The sequence below is a fragment of the Puma concolor genome, chromosome A1, assembly GCF_028749965.1.
Source record: "Puma concolor isolate L17-30 chromosome A1, mPumCon1.1.hap2, whole genome shotgun sequence".
NCBI lineage: Eukaryota > Metazoa > Chordata > Mammalia > Carnivora > Felidae > Puma > Puma concolor.
In genome coordinates, this window is record NC_141667.1 from 132,049,134 (window position 1) to 132,075,516 (window position 26,383).

Consider the following 26,383-nt stretch of genomic DNA (forward strand, 5'->3'; position numbering starts at 1 on the left):
TTGTTATGTTCCTATACACTAGCATTAAACTATTTGAAACAGAAATCAGAAAGCAATCCTGTGAGATAAGAGGAAATATATATTTTGGTCTCTGTCCCCATTTCCTGGCACACAGCTCCTAAGTGCTTGTAATTTCCTAAGTGTTAAGAACACCAGGAGCATCTCTTGTTTTAATATTTTTTTGACCCCATCCCTGACACAAGGCTCCTAAAACCCTTGTAAATCCCTAAGTTATAAGAATACTAGAGGATCTTCTGTTCATGAGACAACGGTGGGTGGACTCCTTTGTGGCTCCTAGATGGACCTGGTCATCAGGAAGACCACGCCATAATTAAAAGCTTGAAATTTTCAACCCAGTCACTCCCTTCTCCAAAGAGGGGAAAGGAGCTGGAATGAAGTTAGTAATTGATTATGCCTACATGAGGAACCCTCCATAAAAATTCTAATAGAAGGATATTTGAAGAGCTTCTAGGTTGGTGAACACATCCACACCAGGAGGTGACAGATCACAACTCCACTGTGGCAGAAGTTCTTATGCTTGGGACCCTCCCAGACCTCACTCTATATTAGTATATATCCTTTAATAAATTAGTAAATGTAAGTGTTTCCCTGGGTTATGTGATTTGCCGTAGCAAATTAATTGAACCTGAGGATAGGGTGATGGGGGCTTCCAATTTGTTGCCAAATTGTATAGAACTTGAGGATAACCTGGGGACCTACTACCTGTGATTGGCATCTGGATTTGTATGGGAGCAGTCTTGTGGGACTAAGCCTTTAACCTGTGGGATCTGATATTATCTGCAGGTAAACAGTGTTAGAATTGAGTTGAATTGTAGGACATCTAGCTGGTGTTGCAGAGAAATTTTGTTGTGGGAAAAACTCCCAACACATGTAGTGACCAGAAGTATCAGAAGTGTGAGTGTTTTGAATGAGTAGTAAAGGAGACTCACAAGAGAAAGACTCAGTGGAGGAAAGAACTGTGTTTTTTCTTTAAAAATCCCATTTAGAATCTCATAAAAAACAATAAAATACTTAGAGATAAATTTAAACAAGGGGGTAAAAGACCTGTACACTATAAACTCTAAGGCACTGATGAAAGAAATCAAAGAGGACACAAAGAAATGGGAAGATATTGCATGTTTTTAAATTGGAAGAATTAATATTGTGAAAATGTCCATCTACCCAAAGCAATCTACACAGCCAATGCTGTCCTTTCAAAATTCCAATCACATTTTTTCTCAGAAATAGAAAACTCTCCTCAAATTTGTGTGGAACCATATAAGACCCCCAAGTAGCCAAAGCAATCTTGAGAAAGAAGAACAAAACTGGAGATATCACATTTCTTGATTTCAGTATATATTATAAATCTGTAGAATGGAAATAGTACAGCACTGGCACATAGACCAGTGGAACAGAATAGAGAGCCCAGAAATAAACCCACATATATACAGCCAACTGATTTTTGACAAGGGTGCCAAGAACACAAACTGGGGAAAGGATAATCTCTTCAATAAATGGTAATGGGAAAATTGGATATCCACATGCAGAAGAATGAGACGGGACCCCTATCTTATACCACTCACAAAAATTAACTCAAAATGGATTAAGGATGTAAATATAAAACCTGAAAATATAAAACTCCTAGAAGAAAACTTAGGGAAAAACGTCCTTGACATTGGTCTTGGCAATGATTTCTTTGATAAGACACGAAAGGAGCATGCAAGAAAAACTAAAGTGAGACAACATCAAACTAAAGAGCTTCTATACAGCAAAGGAATTAATAAATTTGTAATAAATAAACTTATTTTTTAATAAAACAATTAATTGGAAAAGCAACCCAAAGAATGAGAGAAAATATTTACAAATCATATATCTTATAAGGGGTTAATATTCAAAATAGTTAAAGATCCTATACCATTCAGTAACAAAAAAGCAAATACATAATCCAATTTAAAAATGTGCAAAATACCGGAATAGATATTCTCCCAAAGAAGATGTAAAAGTTGTCAAAACATACATGAAAAAGTGCTCAATATCGCTAATAATCTGAGAAATGGAAATGCAAACCACAATGAGATCACCTCACATCTGGTAGGATGGCTATTAGCAGAAAGGTAAGAGCAAATTTTGGCAAAGATGTGCAAAAAAGAGAATGCTTAAATACTGTTAGTGGGAATGTAAACTGGTACAAGTATTGTGGAGAACCATATGGTGGTTCCTCATAAAATTAAAAATAGAACTACTGTTACTATTTTTTTTTTATTTTTTTTTTAAATTTTTTTTTTTTTAACGTTTATTTATTTTTGGTATAGAGAGAGACAGAGCATGAACGGGGGAGGGGCAGAGAGAGAGGGAGACACAGAATGGGAAACAGGCTCCAGGCTCCGAGCCATCAGCCCAGAGCCTGACGCGGGGCTCGAACTCCCGGACCGCGAGATCGTGACCTGGCTGAAGTCGGATGCTTAACTGACTGCGCCACCCAGGCGCCCCAGAACTACTGTTACTATTAAAAATAGAACTATATCCTATAGTGTTACTTCTGGGTATAGATCCAAAGGAAAGGAAATGAAATCAGTATCTCAGGGAGATATCTGCACTCCCATGTTCACTGCAGTATTATTTTCAATAGCCAAGATATGAAAACAGCCTAAATGTCCTTCAATAGATGAATGGGTAAAGAAAGTGATATAGATATAGATATAGATATATAGATACAGTTAATGGAATATTATTTGGTTATAAAAAAAGAAGAAAATCTTGCCATTTACAATCTTGCCATATATGAACCTGAAGGGCATTATGCTAAATGAAATAAACCAGAGGAAGACAAATACTGCATGGTATCACTTATATGTGGAATCCTAAAAAACAAGCAAAACCCAAAAATACCCAAAAAACAAAACAAAGAATAGAAACAAAGAATAGAAAATACAATGGTAGTTGCCAGAGGCTAGGAGTCTGGGGAAATGGGGAGATGTATGTCTAAAGGTACAAACTTTCAGTCATAATGAGAGAAAGTTCTGAAGATCTGATGTACAGCATAATGATGATCATAATACACTGTTACATACTTGTAAGTTACTGAGAGTAGATTCTAAACTTTCTCTCACACACACAAAATTAATATGTCAGATGGTGGATATATTAATTATCTTGATCTTGGTTATCATTCAACAGTGTATATGTATATACTGTTACTTGTCCACTTCACATATATACAATTATATTTGTCAATTTTTCCTCAATAAAGGTGGGAAAAAAGAAAAAAGAAGTGAGGAAGTAATGATTACATATAGAGCTTGACTCTGAAGGGAAATTAAGAAAAAGCACAGTAATTAGAAGGAGAGGCAGGGTCAGAGGAAACATGTTTTGTTTTGTTTTTACTCCATTAGCAGATGTACTGCTAATGAGAACAGAGTTTCTTTTAGGAGGGACAAAAATGTTCTAAAATTAGGCTATAGTGGTTGTACAACCCTGTGAACATACTAAAATACATTGATTTTACTCTTAAAGTGAATGAGTTTTATGGTATGTGAATTGTATCTCAATAAAGCTGTTTTTAAAAACCCCAACAAACTTCGTATACAATTAGGGTAAGAGGGAAGTCTTTGAAAAGATGAGGAAAGATGGGATCCAGAATACAAGTGGAGGAACTGGCCTTTAAAAGAGTAGAGAGGGGTGCCTGGGTGGCTTAGTTGGTTAAGTGTCTGACTTTGGCTCAGGTCATGACCTCACAGCTTATGGGTTCGAGCCCTGAGTCGGGCTCTGTGCTGACAGCTCAGAGCCTGGAGCTGCTTCAGATTCTGTATCTCCCTCTCTCTCTGCCCCTCCCCCGCTCACACTCTTTCTCTCTCTCTCTCAAAAATAAATAAATGTGAAAAAATTTTTAAAATATGAGTAGAGATATTACCATTGTGGTATATTTGTAAAAATAGTGGTAGCAGCATGGGCTTTGTGCTTAGAAGGATCCCACATTTCATTTAATGCTCTCTTGCCTTGACATGTTTAATAGTTTTTTCAACAAGGGACCCCACATTTTTAGTTTGCACCACGCCCCCAAAATTGAATCCTTAATGGTCATGTCCGTTTGATTACCTCTGTTGTTGTGGGGAAGTGTGAGGTAAGGCTGTCAGCTGAGAATGGGAGAAGGAAGGAGACCAGAGGTTTCAGGAAAATGGGAAGAGAGTGACATAATCATGAGAAGCTAGAGAAATGCAGAAGTGTTGCCAGTCTGTGGCTACTCCTTTTGAGTTTGTGGTGACTTTGATATGCCAGATTGTATGGTTTTCCCAGCACTCAGCTGCAGTGGAGGTACAGAAGATATTGATATCAAGAGTCATCTAGGGCTGGGGGTTTGTCAGATATCTGTGATAGAAGAAGGGATCACAAGTAATTACAAGGATAGATGGTGGTAGATGAGGAAAGAATAAGACAGGAGAAGGGTAATGTATCAAGATAGAATGGTAGGATCAGTAAATTGGAAATTTCAATGGAGGGGAGTTGATTTCATGAACATAATTGAACATAGGTTGGAAGGATGTAAGAAGCTATTCAAATTGGTGATTCTGTAATTTCTGTTGATGGTAAGAGCTATGTTTGATCACAGAATGATTAAAATACCATGAAGCGAAAAAGTTATTGAAAATGCAAAGGTCAACCACTGAAAATTGCAGGAGGGCTAGTTAGTTAGATGAGTTATCAACTTGCGTGATGAAATTGCTGAGAATGGTGACAGGAGTGAGAGAAAAAGTTGCTTGCTTCCTATACATGAGAGTAGCAAGTCAGTAGATGCCAGTAAATACCTTGCTGTTTGCTCCATACCATTGTTCTTTCCTTTGATTGAAATGAACTTTATAGCTCCTTCCTTCCTTCCCCTACCTCTCTCTACCATTGTGTTTATCCCCTCAGCCCCAACTCAAAACTACCGTCATTCTTCAGGACTCAATTCAAATTTCACCTCCTCAGTTATGTTGAATATATGTAAACTGGGAATACTGTATTGGACAAGTCACACAAGACAAGCAGTCACTGAGCAATCTGCAATTTTCAATGGAGGGATTAATTGGTAAAGGAACATGCTTTCTTGTAGTTGCAGCTTCCTGATGTCTTAGAAAGTACTTTTGATTTCTTAAATGAAGATGACTGCATAATAAATACATTTATATAAATACATTTGATGTTTTCTCTAAAATTTAGTTTGAACTACTGACAGGCAGATAAATCTCATTATGATCTGTTTTCATGGAACACTGTTTAAGAGAGGTTACCTTAAATGTAGTAGGGAAATTTTTTGAGTTGTGTGTATTTCTTTTTTTTTTTTTTTTTTTAATGCTTATTTATTTTTGAGAGCGAGAAAGAGTGTGAATGAGGGAGGGGCAGAGAGAGAGGGAGACTAGAATCTGAAGCAGGCTCCAGCTGTCAGCATAGAGACCAATGTGGGGCTCAAATTCATGGATCTTGAGATCATGACCTGAGCCAAAGTTAATGCTTAACTGAGCCACGCAGGCACCCCGAGTTGCGTGTATTTCAAACTGTTTTGTCTTTCAATAGATTTTATTTTTAAATATGTAGAAAACTTTACTTTTTTTTACAAAACCTTTATCTTTAAGTTGAAAACTCTTTTTCAAGTTGAGGAAATAAGAATAGAATTATATATATAATATTTATATGATTGATAAATATACCCTATTTTAATTGTAATAATTATTACATTAATATTACAGTAAAATAAGACATCTGAGAAGTGCTGCAAATAATTTTACAGTGTATTTCATGATTATGGAATGTATTTCATGATGGAGTATATTTCATGATTATGAATTTATTTCAGCCTGAAAAAGATCCTGAACATACAGATAAAAATTTTCAAGCAAAGTTAAGTTCTCGTCATCTAAAAATCAAGGTTCCATCATCTCACCAGAGATCTGTTATTGAAACCAGTGCAGGTGGACCAGTTACCAACGTTCTTTTGCCTCAGTCCATGGAATCTGCATCGGTAAGCACTGGTCTTCTTTTAACTAATTCTTGAAAAGCCTGTATCCAGAAAATGTACTTATTGGAAAGATTTAGATACACATAGATTTGTTAACAAATCTAGGAAAAAATGCAGAGAGGTTTATATTTATAGCTGTATATAGGCAGGTTTTTTTTAGTGGATTGATAGTTAACAATTATGTCTCTTGGGACCATGGGGAAGTAGATATTCAGACAGAATTAAGAGTTCATTCAAGTGGTATACTGGAGGGGATAACAGCTGAGAAAGGAATATAGGGAGAAAGCAGTATTGGGCAGGAATCGTCTCAGCCCTCATTGCAAGTGTGCCAGAAGCTTTCCCCATAAGGAGCTCTGGAGCAAAGGTTATCTATTACAGGAGTCTTACATTGGGCTTCTATGCTCAAACGTTGGCTGGGGGTTGCCTGAGAAGATGATGGCCTCAACCTGAAAGCTGAAGCTTTCCAGAGAAGTTGAGAGGGTTGCGGGGGGCGGGGGGGAGGACTGGGGCGCTGTCAGGTAACTGCACTCTTTGCACTGGAACAGCAGGTTCTCACTTCACGGAGGTCTGAACAGAACACCTCTGTGGCAGCCACAATAATAAATACTAGCTATCATTGAATATCTCCTACTCTGTAGGCACTGTAGGTTCTCTTTACATGTATTATTCGTAACCTTTGCACAGCAATCCCTAGGGGTAGAATAATCCTCATCATTCCCTTTCCCAGGTGAAGAAAGATTAAATAGCTAATGAATTCAAGAGCTGACAGTGTACCAGCTAAATATACATAAAATTTTTGATAAAAATTTTCCTAATAAACAATCCCATCTTATGTCTTGAACAAACAGCTATTTTAAGAGATTTTAAGCCAGAAAGGAAAGGAAGAGTGAAAGAAAAAAAAAAAGAAAAAATAAAAAAAAAGAAACCTAACACAAATTTGCCTATGATGTTCAAGTTCCAACTCTGAGTTTGTGTTCCAGAGTTGGCTGCATATAATAAACACCTATTCAAAGAGATTTATCAGAGGCACTAGTTGTTTCATGGAATCCAGAAGTTGAAAAGACAGCTGATCGCTAGAAATAAAGTTTTCTGTCTTCTTTTTGAATATTTCTGTCACTCTTTTTCGCAGCTGCCTGTTTGTCTTTGCCTTCCCTGGTTTTTGTCTCTCAGTCTCAAGCTCTGTCTCTCTTCATCCTATCTCTGTCTTGATCTCTCTCCATCTGTTCTTCTCTGTCTCTAATTCTGTTTCTTTGTTAGTTTCTTTCTGATCATAGTTTGTTGGTCTCTATCTTCTTCATCCTTCTTCTCTTTCCCTCTCTCTTCTCATTCTTTCTCTTTTTTTCCATCATCTCTTTTGTCTCCTCATTCTTCCTCCCTTTCCTTCTCCCTTTCCTCCTTTTCCCATTTCCTCCCTCCCCCATCCCTACCTCTCTCTCTCTTAAACTTTTAGGTCTCTGATCCTGTCTTTCTCTTGCTCTCTCTTTCTTGATTTGTCTACCTGTCTCTCTGTGTGTCTGATTCTTTGCATCTTCAAAAAATAGGAATTGAGCCTTTATTATTTCTCTGACTTTGATACTGCATATATGGAAGTGTCTATATACATTTATATGTATTATTTTAAACCAATTATCCTTATTACACATATTTTTAACAGCTTCAGAAATAACTTAAAATCCCTTTCCATAAAAAGTAAAATAATATACTAGGAATTAAACAAATTCTAAAAGTAAAATACTTTTTTATTAGCAGTAAAAAAGATAATCATAGCACCATTTCCTAGTTGAAAACTTAAATTAGTGTTCCTTCTGAAATTAATAGTGATTTCACGCAAAGTATTCTTGCATAGTTCTTGTCCTACATAGATTTCTCTTAGGAGTTTCTTGACCTAGCTCAAGCCAGAAGATTTTTTAGTTTCTTGTCTAGTGGTTTAAAATTTAATTAGCACATTAAAATTTTATTAGTCTGACACATTATGATCTAGTCTACTAATTTGATACTGTGTTTTTACTGTATTAATTTTTTTCTTTCTTTCTGCTATTCAATCCCCTATTTCACAAAACATTTATAGAGTACAAATTCTAGTACTCCTGATAAGAAAAGCAGAGACCTCTTAACAAGTACTCCATCTTCGCAAACTGCTGGTTTAGTGGTAAGTATTAGCATTTGGCACTTGTATCTATTTTCTGGTTCCCCCTCCTCCCTATTTTTCTGTTTGTGCCACACCAGGAGAATTTTGTACATATGGAATGATGTCTGTGGTTTTCTGTTGTATAAACATGCTTTTGCTGGAAGTACTCTATATAGTGTTATATGTGGAAGAAAAATTAGAAAGATTCTTTTTCATTTTTTTATTGTAGTAAAATATGGTAAGTAAACATACCATTTTAACTCTTTTTAACTATACAGTTCAAGTACATTCATATTGTTGTAGAACCATCACTTTTTTTTTCACTCAGAACTTTCTTCTTCTTGCAAAACTGAAACTCCATACATTAAACAATAGCTCCCCATTTCTCCATCCTGTAGTTCCTATCAAACACTATTCTAACTTCTCTCTATGATTTTGACCATTCTAGATACTTTGTATAAATGGAATCATATAGAGTTTGTCCTTTTGTGACAAATTTCATTTAGCATAATGTCCTCACCAATGTTGTAGCCTGTGTCAGAAATTTTTTCCTTTTTAAAGGATTAATATATTCCATTATATGTATATACCACATTTTGTTTATCCATTCAATTGTCTGTGGACATTTGGGTTGCTTCATCTTTTGGCCAGTGTGAATAATGCTGCTTTGAACATGGGTGTTCACATATCTCTTTGTATCTCTTCTTTCACTTCTTTTAGGTATATACTTCAAAGTGAAATTGCTGGATCATATGGTAATTCTCATTTTTAACTTTTTGAGGAGCTGCCATACTCTTTTCCATATCAGCTGTACTATTTTACATTCTCCGTAAAATGTACGAGCATTCCAACTTCTCTACATCCTTGCCAACACTTACTATTTTCTGTGTGTTTTTCTGTTTTGTTTTGTTTTGTTTACAATTTTCATTTTATTTCTTACTATAAGGTGGGCATTCATGTTTAATCATATCCACAGACTACCTTGATGAACACAAATGTGTTACGTTATCTTTAAATGAATGTCAATACGTTCTAAGGAAAAAAGTTAGTTACATCATCCTGCCACAAAATTGACACAATGACAGATTAACTCTGCTCCAAGATTTTGAATATATTTTTTTTCTTTAGAAACAGAAGTACATCTATCTTCAATTATAAAATACATGTTCATTGAAAATATAAATTTCAAGAAAGGCAGAAAAGCATGAAGAATATACATAGTAGTTTTTTATTTTCCAAGACATTTTTTTTCTAGGATGTATTCAAACATAAGTGCAATTGTATTTTTATTTTATTTTTTAAATTAAATTCACATTAATATACAGTGTAATCTTGGCTTCAATGATTTATCTCTTACATATGACACCCAGTGCTTATCCCAAAAAGTGCCCTCTTTAATGCCCATCACCCTTTAACCCACCCGTCCCAGCCGCCTCCCCTCCAGCAATCCTCAGTTTGTTCTCCGTATTTAAGAGTCTCTTATGGTTTGCCTGCCTCTCTGTTTTTATCTTATTTTTCTTTCCCTTCTCCTATGATTATCTGTTATGTTTCTCAGATTCCACATATGAGTGAAATCATGACATTTGTCTTTCTCTGACTGACTTATTTAGCTTAGCATAATACACTCTAGGTCCATCCATTGTGTTGCAAATGACAAGATTATTCTTTTTGATCGCTGAGTAGTATTCCATTGTTTATATGTACCACATCTTTATATATATATATATATATATATATATATATATATATATATATATATAGTTTATTGTTGAGTTGGTTTTCATACAACACCCAGTGCTCATCCCAACAGGTGCCCTCCTCAATGCCCATCACCCACTTTCCCTTATCTCCCACCTCTCATCAACCCTTAGTTCTCAGTATTTGAGTCTCTTATGGTTTGCCTCCTTCCCTCTCTATAAGTTTTTTTTTCCCCTTCCCTTCCCCCCTGGTCTTCTAAGTTTCTCAGGATCCTTGTATGAGTGAAAACATATGGTATCCGTCTTTCTCTGCCTGACTTGTTTCACTTATCATAGTAATCTCTAGTTCCATCCACATTGCTACAAATGGCCAGATTTCATTCTTTCTCATTGCCAAGTAGTATTCCATTGTATGTAGCACATCTTCTTTATCCATTCATCAATTGATGGGCATTTGGGCTCTTCCCATAATTTGGCTATCGTTGATAGCACTGCTATAGACATTAGGGTGCATGTGCCCCTTTGAATCAGCATTTTTTTATCCTTTGGATGAATACCTAGTAGTGCAATTGCTGGATTGTAAGGTAGTTGTATTTTTAATTTTTTGAGGAGCCTCCATACTGTTTTCCACAGTGGCTGAACCAGTTTACATTCCCACCAGCAGTGCAAAAGTGTTCCTCTCCACATCTCTGCATCGCCAACATCTTTTGTTGCCTGAGTTGTTAATTTTAGCCATTCTGACAGGTATGAAGTGGTATCTCATTGTGGTTTGATTTGTATTTCCCTGATGATGAGTAATGTTGAGCATCTTTTCATGTGTTTGTTAGCCATCTGGATGTCTTCTTTGAAATGTCATTTGCAAATATCTTTTCGCATTCCATTGGTTGCCTTTTAGTTTTGCTGTTTGTTTCCTTCACCATGCAGAAGGTTTTTATCTTGATGAGGTCCCAGTATTTCATTTTTGCTTTTGTTTCCTTTGCCTCCAGAAACATGTCAAGTAAGAAGTTGCCATGGCTGAGGTCAAAGAGGTTGTTGCATGTTTTCTCCTCTAGGATTTTGATGGCTTCCTGTCTTATGTTTAGGTCTTTCATCCATTTGAGTTTTTTTGTGTGTATGGTAGAAGAAGGTAGTCCAGGTTCATTCTTCTGCATGTTGCTGTCCAGTTCTCCTAACACCATTTGCTAGAGACTTTTTTTTTCCACTGGATACTCTTTCCTGCTTTTTTCAAGGATTAGTTGGCCACATATTTATGGGTCCATTTTTGGGTTTTCTATTCCATTGATCCATGTGTCTGTTTTTGTGCCAATACCAAACTGTCTTGATGATTACAACTCTGTGTTTTTAAAAAAATTTTTTTAATGTTTTTATTTGTTTTTGAGAGACAGAACATGAGTCAGGGAGGGGCAGAGAGAGAGGGAGACACAGAATCTGAAGCAGGCTCCAGGCTCTGAGCTGTCAGCACAGAGCCTGATGTGGGGCTCAAACTCGTGAAACACGAGAACCTGAGCCAAAGTTGGATACTTAACCAACTGAGCCACCCAGGTGCCACAGCTGTGTTTTTTAACTAATGGCCTTCCTCATGGGTGTAAGACGGTATCTCATTATGGTTTTGATTTCTATTTCCCTAATGGCTAGTGATATTGAGCATCTTTTTATGTGCTTATTTGCCACTTATGTATCTTCTTTTGAGACATGTCTACTCAAGTCAATTGCCCATTTTTTAATCAGCTTATTTATTTATTGTTGAGTTATAGGAGTTTTTTTAATTTTTTTTATTTGTTTTGAATATTTATTTATTTATTTATTTTCCAATATATGAAGTTTATTGTCAAATTGGTTTCCATACAACACCCAGTGCTCATCCCAAAAGGTGCCCTCCTCAATACCCATCACCCACCCTCTCCTCCCTCCCACCCCCCATCAACCCTCAGTTTGTTCTCAGTTTTTAAGAGTCTCTTATGCTTTGGCTCTCTCTCCCACTCTAACCTTTTTTTTTTTTTTCTCCTTCCCCTCCCCCATGGGTTTCTGTTAAGTTTCTCAGGATCCACATAAGAGTGAAACCGTACATATCTGTCTTTCTCTGTATGGCTTATTTCACTTAGCATAACACTCTCCAGTTCCATCCACGTTGCTACAAAGGGCCATATTTCATTCTTTCTCATTGCCACGTAGTATTCCATTGTGCATATAAACCACAATTTCTTTATCCATTCATCAGTTGATGGACATTTTGGCCCTTTCCATAATTTGGCTATTGTTGAGAGTGCTGCTATAAACATTGGGGTACAAGTGCCCCTAGGCATCAGTACTCCTGTATCCCTTGGGTAAATTCCTAGCAGTGCTATTGCTGGGTCATAGGGTAGGTCTATTTTTAATTTTTTGAGGAACCTCCACACTGTTTTCCAGAGTGGCTGCACCAATTTGCATTCCCACCAACAGTGCAAGAGGGTTCCCGTTTTATAGGAGTTTTTTTAATATATTTGAGATTTTAACTTCTTATCAGATATATAGTTTGCAAATATTTTCTCCCATTCTGTGGGTTACCTTTTCCTTCTGTTGACAGTATCCTTTGTTGTACAAAAGCATTCATTTTTTTTAAATGTTTATTTTTGAGAGAGAGAGAGAGAAGGGCAGAGAGAGGGAGACAGAGAATCCAAAGCAGGCTCTCCGCTGACAACAGAGAGGCCCATGTGGGGCTCAAACTCATGAACCATGAGATCGTGACCTGAGCTGAATTCGGACACCTAACCGACTGAGCCACACTAGACACTCCAAAAGCTTTAATTTATATGTAGTCCAATTTATCTATTTTTTCTTTGCCTGTGCTTTCGGTGTCATAGCCAAGAGTGCATTGCACAATTCAATGTCATTAAATTTTCCCCCTCTGTTTTCTTATAAGAGTCTTAGAATTTGGCTCTTACCCAATTAGGGTTCTTCTCATATTCAAGTAAACAACAGGAATACAACTTGCAAGCAGGGCAGAAATGGTGTTCCTCTTTAGTGGGATCAGTTTTCACAGAAGTCCATGAAGCAGTTTATTTAGCAGTTTGGGGACAACTCAGATACAAGAAGATGAGATCTAGTATATTTTGTGATAGCACATAGACATAGCTTCCAGGGTCCCCACAAGAGACATGCCAGATTACAAGTCAGGGAAATTCATGGGCACCTGGGTGGTTCAGTTGGTTAAGTATCTGACTCTGGCTCAGGTCATGATCTCGCAGTTCGTGAGTTCCAGCCCTGCTTCATGCTCTTTGCTGACAGTTCAGAGCTTGGAGCCTGCTTCAAATTCTTGGAGCCTCTCTCTCTCCCCCTCCTCCCACTCTCACTCTGTCTCTCTTTGTCTCAAAAATAAATAAACATGAAGAGTCAGAGAAATTCAAAGTATGGTGCTTTTCATAGGAGCTATTTACATATAGTATATTTATCATTTATTCATTCATAGCCTTTCCTAGTCTGGATACAACTTATCATCATTTTTACCACCAGCAATGTTGACATTGTTACCTTTAACACCCTCCTAGTAGAATGGAGTGTGAGAATTAACCATCGATCAGTTTTTCAAGCTGAGGAAAAAAGTTCTTTATAGGTTTACTTGTTCTGGCTATTTTATATAACTGGAATCATAGAATATGTGGCCTTTTGTAATTGCCTTCTTTCAGTTAACATAATGTTTTCAAAATTCAGCCATGTTATAACATGTACTTTCTTCCTTATTTCTGGCTGAATAATATCCCATGGCAAGGATATACCACATTTTGCTTACTAATTTGTCAGTTTGGTAGCATTATGAAAAATAATACTGTTATGAACACTCATGTGCAAGTTTTTGTGTGAATATATGTCTTCAACTGTATTGGGTATATACCTGTAAGAGGAAGTAGAATCGCTGAGTCACATAGTAATTGTATGTTTAACACTTTTTTTGTAGTGGGCTTTTTATTTTTTTTTTACTTTTTATTTTTTTTAATTTAAATTTTAGTTGACATACAGTGCAATATTGGTTTCAAGAGTAGAATTCAGTGATTGATCACTTACATATAACACCCATTGCTTATCACAAGTGCCCTCCTTAGTAACCATCGTCTATCTAGCCCATCTCCTACCCACCTCCCTCCGTGAATCCCTAGTTTGTTCTCTGTCATGAAAAGTCTCTTATGGTTTGTTTCCCTCTCTTCTCTCTCACCCCCCCTTCCTATATGTTCATCTGTTTTGTTTTTTAGATTCTACATAGGAGTGAAATCATATGGTATTTGTCTTTTTATGATTGACTTATTTCTCTTAGCATAATACATTCTAGCTCCATCCACATCATTGCAAATGGCAAGATTTCATTCTTTTTGATGGTTGAGTAATATTCCACTGGGTACATATACCAAATATTCTTTATCCATTCATCAGTTGATGGACATTTGCACTCTCTGCATGGTTTGGTTATTGTTGATAATACTAATACAAACATCGGGGTGCATGTACCCCTTCAAATCTGTATATTTGTATCCTTTGGGCAAATACCTAATAGTACAATTGCTGGATTGTAGGGTAGTTCTATTTTTAATTTCTTGAGGAACCTCTGTACTGTTCTTTGGCTGCACCAATTTGCATTCCCACCAGTAGTGCAAAAGGGTTCCCCTTTCTTTTTTTTTTTTTTTTTAAGGGTTCTCCTTTCTTTGCATCCTCACCAATACTTGTTGTTTCTGGTGGTGTTAAATTTAGCCGTTCTGACAGGTGTAAGATGGTATCTCATTGTGGTTTTGATTTGTATTTCCATGATGATGAATGATGTTGACCATCTTTTCATGTGTCTGTTATCCATCTGGGTGTCTTCTTTGGAAAAATGTCTATTCATGTCTCCTGTCCATTTCTTAACTGAGCTGTTTGGTTTTTGGGTGTTGAGTTTGATAAGTTCTTTATAGATTTTGGATATTAACCCTTTCTCAGCTATGTCATTTGCAAATATCTTCTCCCATTCTGTAGGCTGCCTTTTAGTTTTGTTGATTGTTTCCTACACTGTGCAGAAGGTTTTTATCTTGATGAGGTCCCAATAGTTGATGTTTGCTTTTGTTTCCATTGCCTTCAGCAATGTGTCTAGTAAGAAGTTGCTGTGACCAAGGCCACAGAGATTGCTGTGTGTGTTTCTCCTCTAGGATTTTAATGGTTTCCTTTCTCACATTTAGGTCTTTGATCCATTTTGAATTGATTTTTCTGTATGGTATAAGAAAGCGGTCCAGTTTCATTCTTCTGCATGCTGCCATCCAGTTTTACCAACACCATTTGTTGAAAACACTGTCTTTTTTCCATCGGATATTCTTTCCTGCTTTGTTGAAGAAGAGTTGACCATATAGTTGTAGGTCCATTTCTAGGTTTTCTACTCTGTTCTACTGATCTATGTCTGTTTTTGTGCCAGTAACATACTGTCTTGATGACTACAGCTTTGTAATATAGCTTGAAATCTAGAATCGTGATGCCTCCAGTTTTGTTTTTCTTTTTCAGGATTGGAGTCTTTTGTGGTTCCATACAAATTTTAGGATTATTTGTTCTAGCTCTCTGAAAAATGCAGGTGGTAATTTGGTAGGGATTTCATTCAATATGTAGATTGCTTTGGGGAGTATAGACATTTTAACAATGTTTTTCCTTCCAGTCCCTGAGCATGGGCTACTTTTCCATTTCCTTGTGTCCTCTTTAATTTCTTTCATAAGTGTTCTATAGTTTTCAGAATATAGATCTTTTACCTCTTTAGTTAAGTTTATTCCTAGGTATCTTATTGTTTTTGATGCAATTGGAAATGGGATTGATTCCTTGAATTCTTTTTCTTCTGCTTTGTTATTGGTGTATAGAAATGCACATTGATTTTATATCCTGTGACTTTGCTGAATTCATGTATTCTAGCAATTTTTTGGTGGAGTATTTAGGGTTTTCTACATAGAGTTGTTGTGGGCTTTTTAAAAACAGCTTTATTGAGATATAATTCACATTCCATATAGTTCACCTATTTAGAGTGTGAAATTCACTGCTTTTTAGTGTATTCACAGGTATGTTCAGTCATCACCACAGTCAATTTTAGAATCTTTTTATCACCTTAGAAAGAAACTCCATATTTTTTCACAAGAAAATGCTTCTAATGAGAGAGTATTTCAACTTTAGGTATGTAAAAATAATTGCTTTTCCAGCACTTCACTTCTATAAGAGTAATATATTTTTTATAGATTGATTTGTCCTCAGTGCAGAGAGCATCTTTTGAAGAACTATTTCCAAATGTCAGCACTTATGTTAATTCAAATGAAATTTTTCCAGTGTCAAGTTTGCAAGAAAATTCTTCAAATGAGGTTAGTATTCTCAATTTTTCCTTCAATTACTAAAAGAAATTATTACTATCATATTAGGTACTTAGTATATGAGATGCTCTAAGAAATCTGTAGCTCATTTGTGGCTAACATCATCTACATGTGGAGGCAGCTATCAGTTACAATTCTAAATAAAAGATATTAGGCTGCCACAGCCAGAACACTTTGCATTGTCAAGACTTGGGGTTATTAAACAACTAGAGGAAACAGTATTAACCTACTTTGATCCAAAACACCTATTTCATCTATAACATAAAAACTGTGGTCACCAATTTCATTGTGTTAGGATGAATACACAGAAGTATTATGCTTTATTATAAAAGAAAACATAAAAGTCATCAAGCTAAGTGCCATGGGGGTGGGAGTAGAGATAGGGGATAAGCAGAAAAAGAGGGAACAGAAAGTGGGGTATGGGGAGAGAAAGAGCCAGAGAGAAGAAGCATGGGAGCAGACAGACAGAAGGACAGTGTAAGAGAAAGAGGCAGGGAGAAAGAAATAAAAAGGCAAAATTTTAGGGATATGTAGTGGTTTAGTGTAGCCAGATCTTTTCAGTGAGTCCCTGGGGTGAGGAAGGGAATCCAGATGGTGGGGAGAAAGCTGGTGATGAGATTCTAAAGGTAAATAAGGGCCAAGATTTCAAAGGGTCTTTAATCCATATTAAACAATTTGGATCTTTTTCCTGAGAGGGGCCAATAATTGTGAACAAGGGATGATATCATATGTCCTTCTGGCTCCAGGGATGGAGAACAGATTATAAAAAGCTGAGACCAGAGGCAGTTAAAGAGATAGTTTCCTGAGAGAGAGAGAGAGAAAGAAAATGTAGTGTAAGAGGCTGAAGGGAAGTAAAAATAAATTGAAATAGGAACTTGGAATGGAAGAAGTAGGGAAACACAAGACTATAGCACATTATATCGAGAGGTCAGGTGAAACGGGAGACTTTTACCTTTTTAAAAAAACATCTTATGGGGTGCCTGGTGGTTCATTTGGTTAAGTGTCCGACTTTTGATTTCAGCTCAGATCATGATCCCAGTGATTGAGCCCTGTGTCAGGCTCCACACTAAGTATAGAGTCTGCTTAAGATTCTCTCTTTCCATCTGCCCCTCTCCCCCACTTGCATGCTCTCTCTTTAAAATAAAAAAGGCGTGCCTGGGCTCAGTTAAGCATCTGACTTTGGCTCAGGTCATGATCTTATGGTTCATGGGTTCAAGCCCTGTGTTGGGTTCTGTGCTTACAGCTCAGAGTCTGAAGCCTGCTTTAGATTCTGTTTCTCCCTCTCTGTCTGCTCCTCCCCAACTCACGCTCTGTCTCTCTCTCTCAAAAATAAAATAAACATAAAATAAAGTAAAATAAAAATAAAATAAATTTTAAAGCGTCTTTATTGAGGAATAATTGACATTCAATATACTGCACATTATTTAAAGTGTATAATTTGAAAGTTTTCACATATGTATGCAACTGTGAAACCACCACCACAATCAAGATAGTGAAAATATCTATCAACCCAAAAGTTTCCTCCTCCTGTTTACTAATCTTGTCCTTCCTGCCCCTACCCCCCAAGCAACTACTGATCTAGTTATGGTAATTATAGATTGGTTTACATTTTTCTGGAGTTTGGGGATTACTCAAGTGAGAGATTGGAGAATTTTTGATCTGGCATCTTTTACTTAGCATAATTATTTTGAAATTCATTCATGTTGTTGAGTGCATTGATAGTTTGGCCCTTTTTAGTGATAAGTAGTATTCCATTGTGTGGTATACAGAGGTTTATCCATTCACCCACCACTTGGTATTCCATTGTGTGGTATATAGAGGTTTATCCATTCACTCACGCATTTGGATTGGTTCGCTGCTGGGAACATTCACATACAAGTATTTGTATTGACAAAGATCCTCTTCTTGATCACACTTTAGTTAGGCTTCTCTGAGCCCTCTTCTTAACTAGACCTTGACCTTGGGCTTCTGTGTCCATCCTGAATGTAGTTTTAGCAAGAATTTTCTCAGTTTACAGAGAATCTCCCACCCTTGATATCTGATCCCCCTGGACTGCCTTTGGCACCCTAGCCTATTAGGTCTAATTAGGTTCCTGGACCCATTTTCAAAGTGTGTGTGTGTAGTGGGGCTCCCCACACCTCCAACAAGCAATACTCCTCTCAGCAGCTGGGTGTCCTAGAATTCAACTCAGTTCTGACACTTCCCAAAGATATTGGATTCCACAGGTAAAAGGCTTAATTCCACAAGACCACCCTCCACTTCAGATCCCACTTGGAAGCCTAGATTGTTATCTCTGCTTCTCATCAACTGACTTTAAATCAGAGGTTCCCATGACCCCCTCCTTGGATTCTATTAATTTACTGGAGTAGCTCACAGAACTTGGAGAAACATTTTACTTACTGGATTATTGGTTTATTTTGAAAGAGTGTAATTCAGGAATAGCCACATGGAAGAAATGCATAGGGCATTATATGGGGAAAGGGCAAGGAGCTTCCATGCTTTCTTCTAGGGCACCACTGTCCATGAATCTCCATATGTTCATGAACCCAGATACTCTCTGAACCCTGTCCTTTTGGGGTTTTATGGACGCTATGTAACTAAACTAACATGAGTTTATTCCTTGGTAAGTCACATGTAGAAACTATACCAGGTAGAGTTGTCACACAAAGGAAACTTTATTTGCAGCAAATAAGGAGATCATGGGGAATAACTTCCAAAGCCATGACTCCCCAGAAACGGTGAATGGTTTCCTTTTATTTAGGGTTAGGATGAATATTTAGGTAAAGGAGTTTTGTCATCATATGTGGAGGCAGGCACAAGGTGGTGCATGCGACTTAAGGAAACAAGCTTGTACATATATCATATAATTATGTAAATGAGGCTTGTGCTCCTCCTTGGGCAGAGATTTTAGTGTTATAATGAGGTAAAGGTAACTGCCATTCACAGCTTGGGTCATTCCATAGTTCATCTGTACAAGCGTGAATTAGGGGCAGGGTGGTTATGCTCAAACTGATCTGGGTGGTCTGGCCCTAGAAGGTCTTCTTCCAGGCTATGCCCCTTGGTTCTTTGCCTCTGTTAAGAGATAAATGGGAAAGAAGAGCTTCAGGGAAAATGTGGGACAAAGGTTGGTGGGTACAAGCAGGTGAGCAGTAGAGTTCAGGTCTTGGAGTTTAGCTGGTAACAGATTCATTCTGTAGGTATGGTTGACTAAATCATTGGCCGTTGACAACTGAGTAAACCTCTAGTCCCTCTCCCCTACCTAGGTTATGGGGTGGGCCTAGAAATTCCAACCCTCTAATCCAGGGTCGATTCCCCTGGCAAGCAGCCCCCATTCTTAAGTGCATTCTTAAAGTTTCATTGCATTAACAAAAACACTTTTATTGTTGTTATCACTTAGGGAAATACAAAGGTTTTAGGAGCTCTGTGTCAGCAATGGGGGGAAATACCAAATCTATATTTCTTATTAAAAATCACAGTATCACAGAAAATCTTTACGAAAATCTCCTTACCCTTGATGTCTCTTCATAGTAATTTTCCAACTGCCGACTTCCCCCATTCGGCTTGTTAGCTGTAAATCCCTTGCTGTATTTGCTGTATTTGGATTTAAGTCCAGTCTCTCTCCCCTATTGCAATACCCTATTATAATAGTCTTTTTTTTTTTTTTTTAAGTATGGTTGACATACAATGTTACATTAGTTTTAGTTGTGTAACATAGTGAGCCTCACATCTGGCTCCCAGCTCTCAGCAGGGAGCCAGCTTCAGATACTCTGTTCTATTGATCTTTTGTCTAGCTTTGTACAAGTACCACATAGTATTAAATAATGTGGCACTATAACAATTCTTGAAATTAGGTAGTATTAGCCCTCTAACTTTGTTCTTCTTTTTCAATTGTTTAGGCTATTCTAGGTCCTTTGCATTTCTATATGAATTTTAGAATCAGCTTGTTGTTTTCTACCAAAAGAAAAAAAATCCTGATGGAATTTTGATTTAGGATTGAATTAATCTACAGATTAATTTGGGCATAATTGACATCATGATGTTATTGAGTCTTCCAACCCAAGAAAAATGTAAAGCTATCCATTTTTTGAGTCTTTAATTTCTCTCTGAAACATTCTGTAGTTTTCACTCTTTGGGTCCCACTTATTCCCACTTGATGTCATCATTTCCCACCTGACGACAGTATTTTATATTCTTGATACTATTATAAATGGTATTCTTAATTTCAATATCTGACTATTAATGCTAGCATATAAAAATACTTTTTTGTGTGTATATTGATCATCATATTAATCTGTTCGGGTTGCCATAATCAAATACTGTAGACTGGGTGGCTTCCACAACAGAAATTTATTTTCTCACAGGGATGGAGCTTGGCAAGTCCAAGACCACGGTGTTGACCTATTCAGTTCCCCCAAGGGCTTTCTTCTGTCTTGTAAATGTGTACCTTCTTGCTGTGATTTCACTTGGCGTTTTCTCTCTTTGCACAAAGAAAAAAGAGCTCTGGTATTGCTTCCCCTTCTTAAAAGGGCACCAGCACTCTCAGATTAGGACCTCACCCTTATTAATTCAGTTAACCGTTATCACCCTCTCACAGAGCCTATCTCCAAATATAGTCTTGTTGGGAGTTAGGGCTTCAACATATGAAATTTCTTTAATTATTTATTTATTTAATATTTTTTAATGTTTATTTCTTTGTGTGGGGAGAGAGAGAGATTGCATGTGTATGAGTTGGGGAGGGCCAGGAAGGGAGAGAGAGACTCCCAAGCAGGTTCCATGCTCAGTGTGGAACTCAGTATGGAGCTTGATCTCATGGCTGTGAGATCATGACCTGAGCTGAAGTCAAGAGTCAGGTGTTTAACCGACTGAGCCACCCAGGCGCCCCTCACCATATGAATTTTGTGGGAACAGAAACATTCTATTCATAAGTATATTGTAAACTTGCTAAACTTAATTATTAGTTCCAGTAGTCCTCCATACCCCAAGATTCCATTGGGCCTTGGGCAGTTATATTGTCTGTGGAAAAAAGGTTTACCTCTTCCTTTTTAATCCAGATGCCTTTTTTTTTCTTGACTAATTTCACTAGCTAGATTTTCCTGTACAATGCTGGGAGAGCAGTGAGGAGAGCAGATATCCTTGCCTTGTTTCTGTACTTTGAGGGAAAATACTCAGTAGTTCACCATTAAATATGATCTTAGCTATAAGTCTTTCCTATGTTGAGGAAGTTCCCACCTTTTCCTAATGTACTTAAGAGTTTTTGTCAGGAATGGATGCTGGATTTTTGCCAAATGTACTTTTTTTAGTTATTAAGATGATAATAGAATTTTTCTTTTTTGGTTTGTTAATATGATGAGTTGATGATTATGAATTGAGTATAATATATTGATTTTAGAGAGAGACAGAGCGCAAGCAGGGGAGGGGCAGAGAGAGAGGGAGACACAGAATGGAAGGAGGCTCCAGGCTCTGAGCTGTCAGCATAGAGCCTGATGTGGGGCTTGAACCCATGAACTGTGAGATCATGAACCAAGCCAAAGTTGGCTGCTCAAATGACTGAGCCACCCAGGTGCCCCTGGTATATGTTTATTTTTATATATTTATATATGTAATTTGTGAAAATGTTTTTAGAATTTTTCCATCAGTGTTGGTGAGGGTCTTTAGTTTCATTGATTGATTGATTGATTGATTGATTGATTGATGTCTGTGTCTGAGTTTGGCATCAGAGTAATGCTAACCTCATAGAACAAGTTGGAAAGTACTCCTTCATTTTCAGTTTTCTCAAAAAGAACTAGTATTTCTGCCTTCAATGTTTAGTAGCGTTCACTAGTGAAGTCATCTAGACCTGGAGTACTTTTTTTTTTTTAAATGAAATAAGCTACCGTTAAAAATCTCTTTAGGGCCTGGTGGCTCAGTTGGTTGAGCATCCGACTTTGGCTTGGGTCATGATCTCATGGTTCCTACATTCCAGCCCCACATCTGGATCTCAGCTCTCAGCCTGTAGCCAGCTTCAGATCCTCTGTCTCCGTCTCTCTTTGCCATGTATGTGCCCACACATGCGTACTCTCTCACTCTTTCTCTCTCTCAAAAATAAACATTTAAAAAAAATCTCTTTAGGGTTATTCAACTTACCTATTTCTTCTTGAGTGAACTTTGGTAGTTTGTGTATTTCAAGGAATTTGTCTATTTTTTAGAAGTTGTCAAATTTATTGTCAAGTGTTCTTTATAGTGTTCCCTTGTTATCCTTTTAATATGTTGGTATCTGTAGTGATATAGCCTTTTTCATTCCTGATATTGATAATTTGTGTCTTATTTTTTTTCTTTCCTCATTAATGTGGCTAGAAGTTTGGTTTATTGATTTTTCTCTATTTTTCTATTTTCTATTTTATTGATTTCTCCTCTCATGTTATTTTCTTTTGTCTGCTTACTTTGGATTTGGTTTTCTTTTCTTACTTTTTTAAGGTAGAAGGTGAGGTCATTAATAGGAATCTTTCTTGTTTTCTTTTCTCTTTTTTAAAAATATTTATTTTTGAGAGAGAGAGAGAGAGAGCACATGAGCAGGGAAGGGACAGAGACAGAGGTAGACACAGAATCCAAAGCAGGCTCCAGGCTCTGAGCTGTCAGCACAGAGCTCAATGTGGGGTTTGAACTCCTGAACCTCAAGATCATGACCTGAGCCAAAGTCGGATACTCAACCGACTGAGCCACCCAGGTGTCCCGATATTGGCCATTCTAATAGGTGTGTAGTAGTATCTCGTTGTTTTAATTTGCACTCCTTGATGAGAAAATGTCATGTGGAACATCATTTAAAATGCTTACTTGCCATCTATATATCTTTTTTTTTTTAATTTTTTTTTAACATTTATTTATTTTTGAGACAGAGAGAGACAGAGCATGAACGGGGGAGGGTCAGAGAGAGGGAGACACAGAATCCGAAACAGGCTCCAGGCTCTGAGCTGTCAGCACAGAGCCCGACGCGGGGCTCAAACTCACAGACCGTGAGATTATGACCCGAGCCGAAGTCGGCCGCTTAACCGACTGAGCCACCCAGGCGCCCTGCCATCTATATATCTTTGGTGTACTGTCTAGAAAAGCCTTTGGCCTGTTTTTTAATTGTGTTGGGTTTTTTACTATTGAGATTTAAAGAGTCCTTTGTAAGAGTTATCACCCCTTTGAGTATCCATGCCAGATAGTTTATGCTAACAATGTGATTTATGGTAAATACCTGTTTTTGATACCTGAGGCTTTGGGCTACCTCTGTATCATTTTGACCTCTGGGAGACTGGGATCTGAGTCAAAGTTTACTGGGCTTCTGATGTTGGCAACACTTTGCACTTGGGAAAATTAAACACCATCCATGTGACTCAACTAGGAGAGACAACTGGAAGCTTATCATCCTGTTGTGAGCTCTGTATACTTTTTCTCCTGGACTCCCCCTATATGCCTTTTCCTTTTGTGGATTTTAATTTGTATTCTATTGTATCATAAACCATAACTGTGAATATACCAGCTTTTCTGAATTTTGTGATTCCTTTTGGCAAATCATTAAGCCTGTGGTGGTCTTGGGGACTTTTTAAAGTTAAACTTTCCGGACTTTATAAAGTACTTCTTATTGTGGGTATGCTATAATTTCACTGGGATGTATACTTAAAAAGATTAGTATTGTGTTTGCTTTTGTTTTTTTATTGTAATGTTGCTTAGAATTTTAGGCTTCCTGAATGTGTGTACTCATGTCTTTCATCAGTTTGGGAAATTTCTCAGCTATTATCTGTTTTATTCTCTCTGGAATGGTAACTGGCATAAGTTAGGCATCTTTCTATCCTCCATATCTTTAAAAGTCTATTTAATATTTCTCATTTATTTGTTGGGGTACCTATGTGGCCCAGTCAGTTAAGCATCCAACTCTTGATTTTGGTTCAGGTCATGATCTCATGGTGCATGGATTCAAGCCCTGCGTTGGGCTCTGAAATGATAATGAAAGGCCTGCTTGGGATTCTCTCTCTCTCTCAAAAATAAATAAACATTAATTCTTCAGTTGTGTCTATTTTGCTCCTTAAGACCTCCATTGAATTTTGCATTTCAAAAATTTTATTTTTCATTTCAAGGCATTCTAGTTGTTTCTTTCTCAAATCTACTTTTCACTCCTGTAGTCTCTTGTTGCTTGCTCATCCATGAGATTTCTATTGTTAATTCTTTAATAATTTCATACATTGTTATTCTATTCTGATTTGGCAGTTCTGATATCTGATGTTCTATAGGTTTAACCCCATTGTTTGATACTGTACAGTCTTATATATGGTAGCTTGATTTGTCATGAGTTTGGTATTTCATTATTGCTATAATAAAATTAGAGGATAAGGTCAAATGTATTTTGTCTCTTATTTCTGCTTGGAACTATTCTGAGCTGAATCTTGAAGAACAACTCTGATACTGACCCTGATCATTTATTTCCTTGCTCTTAGTTGATAAAAATCCTATCAATGGATCCCATCCATTATATATATATATGTATATATATATACGTGTGTGTGTGTGTGTGTGTGTGTGTGTGTGTGTGTGTGTATCCCTAAGAGGATTTATATCTGTTTCTACTACAACAGCTATAGCAAGGATTGAGTATCAATCTAGGACCACTTTAGTCCCCTCAAGGATTTTGGCTTAGTGCCAGAGTCTCAAGTTCAGCAATTCCATCGTCCTGCTGGCCCATTTACAATGTTCTTGTCTCAGCCAGTCACTGTGCCCCCAGGGCATGACATATGTTGATCGGCTAGGTTGGGTCCTACAGCCATCTTGGTACCCAGAAGTACTATCAATTCCACCTAAGCCATAAGGAAAGGGTGGTGTGCAGCCTAAGAGAATGAGTAGATTCTTTCAAGAAAACTCTGGTACTGTTTAGAGTCCGAAAAATGGAAAAGATGCTAGGCAGGAAAATAGCAGATATCCACTACAGAGGATGATAGGAATTTTACAGCAGAAGATGTTTCTGTACCAGCTTTACCTAAAATGTAAGGAGCCCTTGATAAATACATATCTCTACTTCTGAGTTCTAAGAAGTAAGGTGTGTTACTTTAATCTAGAGCCTGTCTTGTCTGTTTGATGGGCAGCTGTCAAAATTCATTGAGTTGAGAAATCAAGGAAATCTAGTGTTTGGCTCAGAATTAAATTAAATTTATGTTTTAATTCAGTAAATTATATAGACTTGCTCTCACACTTTGGAATGCTTGAATCTTAACTCTATCATTACTCTCTCTGTGTCCTTAAATAAGTTACCCAAATTCTTTTAACTGAAGTTTCTCATTTTCAAATAGTGTTAAATATAATCTGCCTTATCTGCTTCTGGTGATTATTAAATAAGGAAATGTTTTCAAACTGATTCATTAGTGTCTGGAGTGGAGTAAGCATTTCATAAATGCTTTCTATAGTTAATAAGTATGAAATATGGATGTTGAGAATATTTGCCTTTGAAGTAAAACAACATACGAATATAGTACCTGGAAGAATTATGCATTACCTGCTTTTTTGTTTTTCAGTTTCCTTCAAATAAATCAGAAATATGTTGTATTATTAGAGCAACACCAGGAAATAGACAAGTGAAAAGTAAAGGTGTTGTTGTAAAGAAGAAGAAATATTCTCCACCTAAAGATATTCCCCAAGGTACTATAGTGTGAATGCAGAGCCTACTTTTTGGGTGATATAAAACATTCTTTCATGGTAAATTCCTTATGCGCACAGGAAGTCTGCTTATAAATTGTATTCTTAGAGCTCTTGTACAAAGTGAAAATGGTGAAATTATAAAAAGTTTGGTTCGGTGTCAGAACCTGACCAGAAAAAATTTTTAATGTCAAATACTTAATCTTTTGAAAAATTAGCTTATGCCACTGAGTTAAATATATTTATCTAGGATACTGTTTTCAACTATTTGAAATTTAGTGTTATTGGGTTTCACTTTTATTTATTTATTTATTTATTCATTTTTAATATAAATCCAAGTTAGTTAATATGTAGTGTAATAATGATTTCAGGAATAGAATTTACTGATTCATCACTTACATATAACACCCACTGCTTCTCCCAATAAGTTCCCTCCTTAATGTCCATCACCCACTTAGCCCATTCTCCACCAAACACTCCGCCAGTAACCTCAGTTTGTTCTCTTTACTTAAGAGTCTCTTATGGTTTGCCTCCCTCTCTGTCTTTATCTTATTTTTGCTTCTCTTCCCCTATATTCATCTGTTTTGTT

General features: G+C 36.9%; 1 protein-coding gene across 1 annotated transcript in view; it reads left to right on the top strand.

Annotated features, from left to right (window-relative positions):
• The window catches only part of MEIKIN (meiotic kinetochore factor), a 77,304-nt gene that overhangs the window by 41,677 nt on the left and 9,244 nt on the right, over positions 1-26,383 (top strand). The window contains exons 10-13 of the mRNA XM_025924983.2: positions 5,831-5,995; positions 8,061-8,141; positions 16,024-16,143; positions 25,674-25,797. Of these exons, the coding sequence (XP_025780768.1) occupies positions 5,831-5,995; positions 8,061-8,141; positions 16,024-16,143; positions 25,674-25,797 (490 nt within the window). The remainder of the gene's footprint in view (positions 1-5,830; positions 5,996-8,060; positions 8,142-16,023; positions 16,144-25,673; positions 25,798-26,383) is intronic.